This window comes from Antechinus flavipes, chromosome 5 (genome assembly GCF_016432865.1).
Source record: "Antechinus flavipes isolate AdamAnt ecotype Samford, QLD, Australia chromosome 5, AdamAnt_v2, whole genome shotgun sequence".
Classification (NCBI taxonomy): Eukaryota; Metazoa; Chordata; class Mammalia; order Dasyuromorphia; family Dasyuridae; genus Antechinus; species Antechinus flavipes.
The window spans coordinates 204,502,733-204,516,249 of record NC_067402.1 but is presented as its reverse complement, the minus strand read 5'-3'; the positions used below and the strand labels follow the sequence as shown (position 1 = coordinate 204,516,249).

Here is a 13,517-nt window from a genome sequence, read left to right as displayed (position 1 = left end):
AAAAAGAAACAGGAAATTGTACAAAACAAGAAAAAGGAAGCTATGGTAGAAAGGAAAAGACCATAGTCGGAAGGATGTGTAGTAAAAAGCCAAACATTTCCTGCACTTTGAATTTGAGATGAAAATGAACATATATATTTTTATAAAATTTTTCCCTGTTCTGTATCTTTCAATATGACCTGTCAGAAATTTCATTTCCAGCTTCCTTGGATCTGAGAAGCTTAGTATATCACTACCAATAATCTATTTGGAATCTTCTTTCTGAAATTATTTTCTTATAGTATTTAGCACTAAAAAAGATGGTGATTATCTAGTCTTGTAATAGCAAAGAATGCAATTTAAAATAACAGGTTTAATAATGGCCCAAAGTCACATAGATGATAAGTAGAAGGCAAGAGGTTTTGAACCCAGGTTTTCTGGGTCCATCTCCATTGACTTTTCTGTGTACTACTCAAACTCCAAGTGAATTGTGCTGTTGTTTGAGAGTTACTAGAAAAGACTGCCTCTTTTGTTGCTCTTTAAGAAAGGGATAGCTAATGAAAACATGAAGTTGAAGGTCTAATCTGACTAAGGGACCAGAGACATTTCATGGATTGGGGGAATTAAAATTATTATTCATTTATGTGAATAGCCATTTTGATTTAACTGAACCTACCAAAATATGACTTCTCTTGACTTATTTCCATGATGATGTGGCCCCCTTTCTTACCAAGGTGAACCTTTGTCTTTGTTCAGATGATCTCATTCCATCCCATTCATTCCACCTACTCTAATGTATTGTCCCTTCCATCATCTCTGGTTTCTCACTTATCTTTAATCTTCTCATCCACTGGTTGCTTCCCTACTGCCTGTAAACATACCTATCCCTTCCTTATCCTCAAAAATCACTCATTAGATTTATCTGGTACCTCTAGCTTTTGTCTCATTTCCTCTTTGGTGACAAAACTTGAGAAAGCTATTTACAGTAGATGCCTTCACTTTCCCTTTCAACTCTTTAATTTTACATTCTGACTTCTGAGTTCATTATTCAACTTAAACTACTCTTCAAAGTTACCAATGAACTAATTTTTTTTTTCAATCCATATTCTTTTTTACTTATCTACCACCTTTGACAATTTGATCCATCACTCTCATTTTGTTAACTTGGCTAATTTGTAAATAAAAAGTAGAGATACTTTAGGGCAAAAGGAATTAGACCCTAGTCCCCCTGGACCCAGTAGTGGTTTGTTGTTAGAGTTGGTATCTAACTGAGCCCCGAGCAGGAAGGTTTCTTTGCAGGAAAGAGAGGAAATATATGCCTACCTCCATTCCTGAATCCAAGGGGAGGGGTATCGCTACACAAATACCAACCTATCTCAGTGACACCAGCTTCTTAATTCCTGTGGAGACAACTCTCACATACTTTTAAAAATTATAGTAATCAGGCTTTCCCTTTGAAAAGGGAGTAAAAGCTATCTTGTTGTTCTTATGACATTAACAAATTTGAGGGAAAGCAAAAAAAGGAAACTAGTCTCTTATATAGGCTTCTTCATAGGACTTCATCCAGTGTCTTCTTCTATTCAGTTCTAGTGCACAATCTGTCAGCTACCTCTGCAAGATGCAGATTACTTTTACTCATTCCACTGTGGTTCTTTTTCCATTATTTTTCTTTCACAGTTCTTTGTTGTGAGGAACCACAACATAAGAATTGGGAGACTCATGATCTGGTTAAATGAAATTATTTATAAATTTTCTTTCATATGTAATATGTTTAAGATCCAAAAGTTCACAGCATGCCTAATGAAATTTGCTGCATAAGCACTCTTTGAGAATCACTCTTTTTAATGCTTTGTGTCCAACTGCTTATATCTGAATGATAGTGATGAGATTAGAGTTTCTGGTAGTCAGGGAGTTAAATGATGAGGTTAGTGGCAGATTCAGGGTCCAGAGAACCAAATGAAGAGTTTTGGCTCCCCTAAATCCCTTTGGGATTTGGCGCAAGGTAGGGAGTTGTGGGAATCTCCTTCTGGTAGCACAGAGGTCCTTTGTAAATTTACGAACCTGAAAAATTAGATCGATAAAAAAGAGGTTTATTATTGGCATTGAGAAGTCAGCCTTCTCAATAGAATAGAATAGGCTGGATTCCTTAGGGACAAAGTCCCAACAGAGAGATATAAAGTCTTGTTAGGGAAATGGGTGAGGGAGATAAAGAGAAGGTAACACTGAAAAGAGAATATTATTTCAGCAGGCAGAGATTTCCTTGGCATTGCATGGCATGGCATGTTAGGTCCTCTGCAAAGGAGTGAGTTTAAAATTGGCTCTTTTTGTAATAGAAGCCTTAGCTACAATCTGAGGCCTGCTCCTGATGGAGGCTGGTGGGTGGAGTTTGAGCTGGAATTGAATAGAAATCTTAGAATTGAATGGGTGTTTCTCCAATTTAGTGGAGTTAGAATCTCCAACTAGCTACTCAGCTAGCCCCACCTAGATAACAGAAAGAAGCTGTTTGTCCTGAGGCCAGAGGCTAGAATTCAGGGAGACACTCACCTTCAAGGATTTTTAGAGAGTTTCGGGGCTCCTTTGTCAATAGGAATCTCCATTGTTTTTCCTATATGGATGAGTAGTCCCCTCTCTACATCTGTGGATTTCATTAGAAGAGAACTTTTTCTTTACCTGTTTATATTTTAGTGCAGTTAGAAGAATGTCGTCTAACAATAGGATTTAGAGAAAAAAATCTTGCTATCAAACAAGAATCTTTTTTTTTCTTTATGGATTTTACACAGAACATCAGCTTTATACTAGTAGGAAAATCATGAACATGAACATATTTCCCTCTTTAATGCTTAGCAGATGATTGAACAAAGTCTTTTTAGTTGCTACATTTGGCATAGTCCTATGTGATTTTAATTTACATGTAGATGCCCTGTTTGATAAGAACCGTTAAGACTCCATTTTGCCCTGAGGTAAAACAGCTTATTAAAATTCAGTAAACTTAATGGGATCTTAGATTCTGTACTGCTCTTACTCAATTATGTGATTATAAAGACATAGAAAACAGACTTTAAAATCTATTACCTTCTCATATTACCACAGAGATAGATTATTCTCATAAAAATAAGAAAAAGAGGTTATGTAGTTTAATGATTGTTGATATCATTTAGGTCACTGATTTTATTCTGTTTGTTATTTGGGAGCTCTTCAGGCCTTTTAAAATTGTGTTGTCCTCACCATGGGGTTGTTTTTTTTTTTTTTTTTATGGATATATGATTAATTTTTGTCCCTTTTGTTGACATAATCTTTCTTGCTTTGACTCTATTTTCACATGAGCACATGTGATTCTTCCCATATATGAAGATTCTACTCTTATTGTCCATGAGAATAGATCCTATTATACCTTTGAGCAATTCTATTTATCATTGAATTTCATTTCTGTGTATTTTGAAAATAAGTAGTTTAGTTGTACAAATAAACTTGTTTTATTTTTCATTTTTCCATACAATAATGGTATTCTAATTGATATGATATATTCCTCTAAAGTTTGAGTGGCTTGGGTTTTTTTTTTTTTTTGCAAATTAATTTGTTCTCTTAAGTCTATTGCCTTTGGCTTCTCTGCTTTTCTAGTTGACTCAAGTATGAAATGTTTGCTGCCTCAGGTAGTTTCCAAGATCTCTTTCTTAACCTCTTTGTTGTAATGAGTGCTTTATGTTATTTAAACCTCTCAAGGACATAGTAGTGGAATCAAAAGTCTTTATTTTTCTCATTTTCCTATTTCCTGGAGTTGACTTTGCCTTTATCAGGTTATTTTGGTACAATTTTATTCGTATACAGTATCATCTCACCTTTTGTTTTTTCTTCCAATTTTTTTTTTTTAAACTTTTGACTACTGTCCATCAGTTAACATTTAGTAAGGGCTTACTGTGTGCCAGGTACTATTAATATGGTTCTGATGACACATAATTGTTTCTTGTTACTGATAATATGTGAATGAATGTGATCCCTTCTGCTTGGGGACACAGGTTCAGAAGTGCTACCCCCAAAGAATTCGCTAACCCCAAAGTCTGTGGCAAAAAAAAAAGAGGAGGTTTTATTTTTCACTAAGCGGTTTTCTCTTAGTGGGCATATTTCTTAATGAAGAAAATTGGCAAAGACCTATTTTATGAGTAAATCTGGGGGCAGCTTGAATTGATAATCAGAGCAGGATTTCTCAATTCAATGAAATTTACTTTTGAAGATTTTAGAATTACCTGAATGAGGATGTGACTCCTCAAAAGATTAATGGGAGTTGATTTGCCCTTGAATAATGCTGCTAATGTCACCCTGGGAGGATGGATGTATCTTCTTTCTAGACTCTTTGGAGCTTGGCAGACCCTGATCTCTCTTCTTTTACAGATCAAAGGGGACATGGTTTCAATGATTATTTTATACAATTTTTATAGAGTTCACTCCTGTCATTTTCAGTGAGTCTTTTACACAATTTTTACAGAGTTCGCCTGTGTCATTATGATTATTGTATCTTTGATCATTTCCAGTCTAAATTACAGGACTCTTGATTTTATAATGATGTTTGTGCTCTCAATCTATTACCACGATGTTTTCCAGTTTTCTTCCTGAAGAAATATTTTTGGTATATAGGATTGGGTGAAGCTGTGGCCTATTTTATTTTTTATTCCCCAAACATATTTTTCAACATAGATTTCACCCTTCTCTCTTGTGTTTACTGTTCACTTTCATTTTGAAGTCATTGATACTCAAATAGGGTGAATTAGTTTGGAGACTTTTGCTAAGTTATTCAAATCAGCAATCCTCTATTAAGCACCCACTATATCATTGGGCATTGTAGTAAGCCTAAGGAGATATAAAGACAAAAATGAAACAGCTTTTCTTCATGGCAATATTCTGTCAAGAGAGACAATATATGCATAATGTATGCAAAATAAATTCAAAGTAGTTTTGAGTTGGAGGACATGGTCTTTAGGATTTTTCTATTACTTTAATTATTGCTGTAGATGTCATATAAGCTGCTTTGATAAAGTGATCTATTTCTGTATATATTTAAAACAAGTACTCTAAAGCCACATGACCAATCTCCCATTTAATGGTGTTTCTTATTTCCTTATGTGCATGTTTTTTGAACATAACATAAATTTGTCTGTTTAAATGCATTCTGTTTACAACTTTTCCATTTTATTTATAATGAGACTATCCATCAGGATGAATGTAGTTCAATCATTAAGGTGTATGTTAGCTTGATAATTGGGGAAAAAATCACAGAAAATTTGTTAGTAAGCATAAATAAAAGATAGTAATTGTTAGTAAAGTAGAAAAATTGTAAGTTAGTTAGTAATTGCTACAGTATGCAATTATTAGCACCCTCTAACTCTGTTACTGCAAAACCTAGAGAGGCTATAGTAGACTAAGGGCCATTTTTTACTTTTTATGAATCATAGTTTTGTTTTTTTTTTCCTCTCCTACCTTTTTCTTCTGCCCCTACCTAGTGACCAGCAAATTTGAGTAGCAAACTGTGCTCTAAATTTAATTTGGTCTTTGAACAAATGTCATGCAATCTGCTCATAAGTCCCAAGCATAAAAATCTGTTCAATTTTAGGAGAACTCACTAGAATTTATATTCTGATATAAGAACTTTTTGGAAGCTTCAGCAGGCTTCACCTCTTTCTTGTGAGGAAATACAGTATAGTGCTTCACTGGAGAAAATGGGGGAAAAGTCAGAATTTTATCAGATTATTTTATGTTCAATTTCATTTGTAAGTGTACTAAACTTTTATATTTTCTATAGGAATTGAAACTAAAAGATGAAGAATGTGAAAGGCTTTCAAAAGTTCGAGATCAGCTGGGACAAGAATTAGAAGAACTCACAGCGAGTCTCTTTGAGGTTAACTGCTTTTTAGTTATTCTGTAAAATAAAATGTATATTCTTTTGGTTGTTACACATTTATTTTTTGATAGAAGTTTGCTCAGGAGGTAAATGTTAATAATGTACAGTGGAGTTGGATAATTTTTTATCAAGAATACTTGAAGCTATAATGTAATATTGCACACTTCTGCACTTGTAGCTCTATCTGGATATACCATCCATTGCGTGTCAAGTCACCATCCTTAGATACATTAGTAGACCATAAGGAGTTGGCTGTAGTCAAAAAAATCTACCACTTCTTACTCAGCCATCTGGTGGTAATGAATATTTCTGGATTTAACCAAACTTGTCCTCTGACTGTAAACTATGCTACCAAACTCGTATTTGTCACCTTTCCAATTTAGTGCAACACTAGCACAGCCTTTGGGAAACTCAGTAGCACCTCATCTTCTTAGAGAGAACCTATTAGTACTTTTGTAGGTGGTTAATCTGAACTTAGTTCTAGAAAGAGATGTGACAAAGTTGTTTGACCTTCCCAAGCAAAATTGGTGACTAAATATTATCCGATATATAATGTCTTCTTCATTAAGGCACAGTGACTCAAATTCACAGCATTAGAGAGACTACCTTCGTGACCTGTAATTATTATCTTTATTACACTATACTGTTTTTCATTATCATTTTAGCATGAATTGGTTTACTAATTTGCCTTGATAGTTAGCTTGTTTTATCGAATTATACCATTTTCTTATGCAAGATGGCACGTCTTCTTCAATAAGCATCTTAAAAAACCAAAATGTCTCATATATCAACAAACTGGAAAAGAAAGCATTAGGTACATGAGAATCCAGATAATTAACAACTTAGATTTGTCTCCAGTGTCTGAATTTAGAAATTTTGTCAAAAAACACACTGTCACTAAGATTTAGGTAGCTTTACCAGCTTTTAACTAGTCTTTTTAGATCAGGAGCATACAATTTTTGAGCAAGCAATATGAAATGATTTTAAAATAGAGGTACTTAAACCAAGCTATCTTCTGTTATAATAGCAAGTCCTTGAAAAAAGAGAAGAGGCAGATAAATTAAATGGGAAGGGAAAGAGTTAGAGTGAATTCTATGACTAGGAAAACTTTTATTAAAAAGATCAGGAATAAAATAAAGTTATAATTTTGAAAAAGTCTTATGAAAGCAGACTTAACAGTTACTATAAATAATGAAAAACAAAACAAAACAAATTGGAACTATGTATTGTTAGGAAATTAAATTTTGAATCTAGCAAACTGACTTGTTCCCAGTGCTTAGCTTCTTGTGAACAAAAATGAGAGTTGGTCAAGTCATAACACTTTTTTTTTTGGAGTTGGGTAAGGGTGTTGTGGAAATATGTTATATGTGAGATTATGCAGAAAGTATGCAGAAAGACAAGTTTTCCTTATTTCCCAAAATGACCCAGGCCATTATTCATGGCAGATAACAACAGAATATCTCTGTGATTATATTACATGCAATCTTCTTGGCCGTGAAACTCCCATAGCTATTATTTTCTTCATGTATTACTTATATGTGTATTTGTAAGTATTATGTATTATTTGTAACATTTAATTCTGTTTTGAAGAAAGTACTATCTAAAAACACATGAATATGTATTAAAAGTAGATTTTAATAGGTTTTTTTTTTTTACTAGTCTCCTTTTTTTCCTCTTCCTTAGAGGTTTTCTGATGTTTTTATATTTTTAAAATGGGATCTATGAATTCTTTTAATTTATTTTCAAGTAGTTTGCATATTTCCCTTATTTTAAATACTTTTTATATACTTTATTCTGTAAGTAAACTTAATGGGTACTAATTCCCTCAGACTTTAGATAGCTCTGAATAATGTACTTGAATATTGAACTCTAAACCTTGAATTTAAAAGTTGATCCATTTATGTACCTATTTAGACTTATTGTAATGTAGGCATTAGGTTTTTAAAGATTAATTTTTGGTCTTAACATATCTGGGGTGTGTGTATGTATGTGTGTGTACATATATACATGTACATATATACATATACAGAAGCAGAAATCTAGTACTAAAATGTTCAAAAGACAGGAGGTTGTAATATACTTCCTTTAAAGTCTTAAATAGCTAGAAATTTAAACTTGCATTTTATTTACTATTTTTCCCTAAAGTCATTTCTTGTTTATTATTTATCCATTCAGGAAATGTTTATTGAATGCCTACTGTGTACAACACATTATAATTTTGCCCTTATAATAACCTTCTGAGGTACGTAGAACAGGTACTATGATTTTACAGGTGAAGAAACTGAAGCTTAGAGAGTTTAATTGACTTGTCCCTGGTCTCACTCCTGGTTAGTGGCAATGCTAGGACCAGAATCGAGGTCTTCTTACTTTTAATGTAAGTACACTAAAGAAAGGGAGCAAATCAGTTATTTATCTGTGGTACTAATACAAGAAGACCCTATTAATTAAAAACTAAAATACCTTAGGTTCCAGGGCACAAAATACAAAGTAGTTTCATATATCATTTCTTGGCCTGTTGGACCTTAACATGCTAATAAGGCCTTTTAAACAGGCTCATAAATCTATAAATTTCATACTTAATTCATTGTGCATGTATTTGCTATGTCCCATCTGTGAAAATTAATACAAGTGATACAATTGCAAATTTGACACCTGGGTTATGACATGTAGGATATATTCACATTCCTAACATTTATTCAATTAATTAAATTGATCCCATAAGTTTTAGTATCAATTTATTATGCTTGTATCTTATTATTTTTATGTTAGATGTATAAATTGGTATATTTATTTATAAAGGAGATATCTATTTCATAATCAAAAGTTATTCCCAATATCATGTACATAATTATACATTAATTCCAAAAGATGACATAAACTGTTTTCTTTGTAATATACTTTTCAGTATTTAATGCCTTTATCATTCCATAGTTGCCATTTAGATTTTACCCTCCTTTAGATAAAAAGTAAGAGTTGCTGAAAAAACAAATCTTAAGAATTTTTTATTCCAAAATTTGTATTTTATTAACATTTTGTAGGAAGCTCATAAAATGGTGAGAGAAGCTAATATCAAGCAAGCAACAGCTGAAAAACAATTAAAAGAAGCACAGGGAAAGGTAAGTTTTTGCTGTATTTAATGGTAGAAAATGGTAACAATTACCCAGGCATCTTAAGAGTAAAAGTTACTCTATACTACTTTATACTCCTTCATACATTTTATATGTTGTTTAAAAGGAGTAAGTAATCAAATTTTTGTCACAAAATCTATCAATAAATGTGACTTTACATTTATTGATCATCTCTTATGTGCAAGGTCTTTGATATTTGAAAACATCATCGATTCAACACAGACAAAATCATTTATTTTGAGATCTTGAGCTTTTAATTTGAAATCTTTGGAGATGGGAAAAACTATTTTAAAATAGTGATAATTTTCCCATCCAAATTTGTTGATTTGAATTCTGAAAATTTGAATGGCAGCTGGATCTAAACCATTAAAAAAAAGAGGTTTGTTTTTGTTTGTTTGTTTTTTTGCCCCTTCTAGCTGCTATTTTGTGTAAATAAAAAAGAGAATTAATTCCTTATCCTTGGAGATGAAGTATGTCTATGTTTGTCCAAAAAGCAAGTATTTAATAGATAAGTAACTGTATTGCACTCTTTTTAAGATTGATGTACTTCAAGCAGAAGTTGCTGCCTTAAAGACACTTGTGTTGTCCACTTCACCAACATCACCAATTCAAGAACTTCCACCAAGTGGAAAGGCTCCTTTTAAAAAGGGACATACACGAAATAAAAGTACAAGCAGTGCAATGAGTAGCAGTCATCAGGACCTCACTGTGATGCAGCCTATTGTAAAAGACTGCAAAGAGGTAACTCGTCAAGGACTGTACCCCCTCACTCTTTTGATGCTTATTAATTTTCATCACTGAGATGTCACTTGGGCTTTTTGCCAACAAATTCTGTGGTACAAAATACAGTTTTTATATGGGGGAGGCTTTATGTAGAGCTGACTTCTTTCAGGGATTCTCCAGTCCCCTTCTCTTCTGGCTGAGCTGGAAATACCAACTAGAATCTTGGTAAGTTTCTGAATCTTGCTATTTCAGTTAGGGAAAATATTTACATTTTTAGTGTTAAGTAAATGAAGGGTGGATGACTGAAATTGTCTTGGATGATAGTAATTTTATTATGAGTGCTAAGTTTGAATTAAGATTCAACCTACTAAGCTGTAGTTATTTTACATTGTGAATTTTTCTAAAAATTGGGGAGATGTAGAACTTTATATCAATTTAGTAGATCACTAGAATTAGGACCTAAGACATAATTAATTGTTTCATTCTTAGAAAATGAGACTAATAATACCTGGTTTTGTTGGCTTCCCAGTTGTATTTTTGAAGGTAATGAAAGAATATGAAACTATTGAGAGCTAATTGAATAAAAGCTTGTTTACAAACATTTAGGTTGTGGGGTTATAAAAGGATTATAGATAGTTGGAAAACATGATTCCAACATGCCTAAATAAACCAATAAGCCAATCCACTATTTCAAGCAGACTCTTTGTAGCTCTTAAAGCCACAAATCAACTTTTTTAATTCAATTCTTAAAAGTAATGTTACCCTTGTTTATTTAAGTTTGGACAGGCTAGTGATTGAGTAAACAAAGCTGGTATAATCTCAATTAGTTGGTAACATTTTAAGAAAAAAAAAAGGCAAACACTAATGAGGAAAAAATTTATAAAACTTAATTATTTTTAAAAATTGAAAATAGAAAATGTTCTAGAAAGGTCAGCATATTTAAGAAATTGTGTTAAATTTCTTACTCTTATTTTTATTATATTTTAGATTACATTTTCCATTGTGTGGTGTATAATCCTGGAAACATTTTTCTCACTGATTTTTATAATATTTGACTATACCTTTTTCCCCTCATTGTTTACTTAATGTTTAAGGATTTCTTTACCATTTAGGTAAATTTATAAAGTTTATAGGTGCATTTATAAAGTTTTACCTTTATGGATGCTTTAAAATGTATGACTAATAAGTATATTATAATTTAAAATAAGTAATCAATAAAATAATAAAAACTCATTTAGCATACATGTTGATGTTTTGCAAAACCAAAAAAAGGTATTAAACAATAGAAACCTATAAATTTGGCTTTAGTCTTAGTATCTAGAACATATTACTAAAATGATAGGTAACAAAAAAGTGTTCTTGTCCCCAAGATGTTGAAATTACATTTAATTAAGGTTTTAATGGAAACACATATGCAAGACAAAAAGACCCCTTTATCAAGTTTAAACTACTTAGTTGAAAACTTTTGAAGTGCTATAACCTCTACAAAATTTGTAAATGATTTCCTTATGCCTAGAAGCTTTCTGGAGATATGTGTCATCTTTGGCATTTAAATGTCTAAAGGAGTCTTTTTTTTTTTTTTTTTTAAGAAAACAAATTTACAAGTACTATTTCCTTCATTTCAAAGCTCATTCTGGTCCTCATTTGTGGTTTAGCATTTATCTTCTGGGTTCTTGAAAACTGTGCTCTAGCAGGCTTTGTAATGTCGAAATAATTGTAGTACAAGGGCTCAGCAGTGAGTTATTGTTAAAGGACCAACTAAGCTAAGTTTCAAAAACCTCCTTATCAAAAGGTTGACCATAACATGGGTTTTGGTGGGAGTTTTGCCATAGCGATTCATGAAACATTTTATTAAGGTATAATAGTATTATATGTGTTTGTAAAGAGTAGTTACCATCAGTGAAATAATGACTTTTTTTTTTTTTGAAAGGTTGAAGGAAGGAATCATTGTTTAGTTTGGAATTTTCTACCATGATTTATTTTGCCTTTCATCATAATCTGAAGGGTTGTGGATAGAGATAAAGAAAAAAGAAATTCAGTGTTGAGATTATCATTTTAGAGCTTGAAGGAATATAGACAATTATGTTGGTGCGATTTGTCTGGTGGTCTAGATTCCTGGTGGCTAGAGGTTAGTGGCTATAAAAGAGTTATTAGGAATCCCCTTTAAATCGGCTGCAGATTCTAGGAGAAAAAGAATTCATTCCCGAATTATTAGTTGCAAAATGAAAATTTATTGTTAGATAGAAATCACTTTATCAAGAGTCTGGCAGATCTATGGGAAAATGGAGTTTTGCACTGGGAGACTGCAGTTCTCAGTAGACAGAAAGTCCTGGCAGCTGAGTGAGCTATCTGGGTCCATCTGCAAAAGACCTTTGTTGATAGAAGCTATTATATTGGGCATCTTGGTGGGGGCTGGGACAGCCTGAGCAATTCAGACCCGGTCAGACAGCACAGATCTCCTCTTGGAATTAACAACACTTCAAAGGATGCTTTTTGACCAGGATTTCTAATTGGCATTCTGGAAAGACAACTTATTTGGGGAGGATATACCTTCCCCAGGAATGGTTGAGATTCTGAAAGGGATCACAAATCTTTGAATTACCTGGTAGGTAAAATTAGCCTTTAGTTATCTATAGATGGATTAGCTAGTTCAGGTGAACTAGTCTCAAAGCCTGTATGTTTCTGATGATTTCTCAGATTTGGGCAGGGAAAAATCATTGTGTGGGAGAGAGGTCCCTGCTTGTGAAGTTTGGAGAAGGAGGCTTAAATTCTGCCTCTGGCACTTAACTGCTTTTGTGATCTTGGGTGAAAAGTCACTTAATTTCTCTGGACTTTACTTCGATTTCTCTTTTGTAAATAATAGGGTTGGACTATATGGACCTTCAGATTTTTTCCAGCTCTAAATTTGTCATTTTGTGGACATTATCTAAGTGGCCATGATGTGATTGGTGAGACATAATTCTGGTTCTTTGTAGTTAAAAAATGAGGTGAGGAAGTCTGAGCAGTTTTTGAAAAATAATAAAAAATAATAAGATCTGAAGCCAGTCCCAAAGGAAGGATTCCAAAAATACTTTGAGTAATTGCAGAAATTTTGGTATAAATATATATGAAGGAATAAGAATTCATTTGTTTATATGTTATGGCATGTTTATCAAATCAATCATGTTGGTGTGTGTGTGTGTGTGTATACATATATATGCTTTATAATGTTGATAATGAAAAGCTATTGTAATTGTTTTGGCTTTACTTATAAACATATATAATTAAGGATTTGAATTTTAAGAATTAACTGTTTTCTGAATTTGTTTATTAGGCCGATTTATCTCTGTATAATGAGTTCAGATCTTGGAAGGATGAACCCACAATGGACAGGACATGCCCCTTCTTAGACAAAATTTATCAGGAAGATATATTTCCATGCTTAACCTTTTCCAAAAGTGAGGTAAAAAATTTTTCTAAAGTTTGAGTATATGGATGTATTGTTCAAATATGGGATTATTTAGGATTGTTTTGTACTTTTCCACATTTTTAATATATATGTGAAACATTTTATTATCGAGAACTTTAAAATGTAAAATTACAGATCCTCTCTTCCCTATCTCTCTACTTTACTTATATTCTCACAGTAAATTCTGAACACTTGAATCCTTAAAAAAATTGCTAATCTTGAGCACAAGGTCATTTGCATTGAAATATGTGTTAATGGGATGGAATGTTAAATGTGTAATGGAGATTAGATTTATGTCCTGAGATTAATCCTAGAGAAATGCCAACTTTACATTCATGTGATATCATCA

At 32.6% G+C, this 13,517-nt stretch overlaps 1 protein-coding gene across 3 annotated transcripts in view; it reads left to right on the top strand.

Moving 5' to 3' along the window:
* The window catches only part of RAB3IP (RAB3A interacting protein), a 51,848-nt gene that overhangs the window by 23,324 nt on the left and 15,007 nt on the right, over positions 1–13,517 (top strand). For all 3 annotated transcript variants that reach the window (XR_007954345.1, XM_052001464.1, XM_052001463.1), the window contains exons 4-7: positions 5,771–5,866; positions 8,908–8,985; positions 9,535–9,738; positions 13,034–13,162. Coding sequence is in view for 2 of the 3 variants with exons in the window: in XM_052001464.1 (XP_051857424.1) it covers positions 5,771–5,866; positions 8,908–8,985; positions 9,535–9,738; positions 13,034–13,162 (507 nt within the window). In the remaining variant the exon portion in view is untranslated. The remainder of the gene's footprint in view (positions 1–5,770; positions 5,867–8,907; positions 8,986–9,534; positions 9,739–13,033; positions 13,163–13,517) is intronic.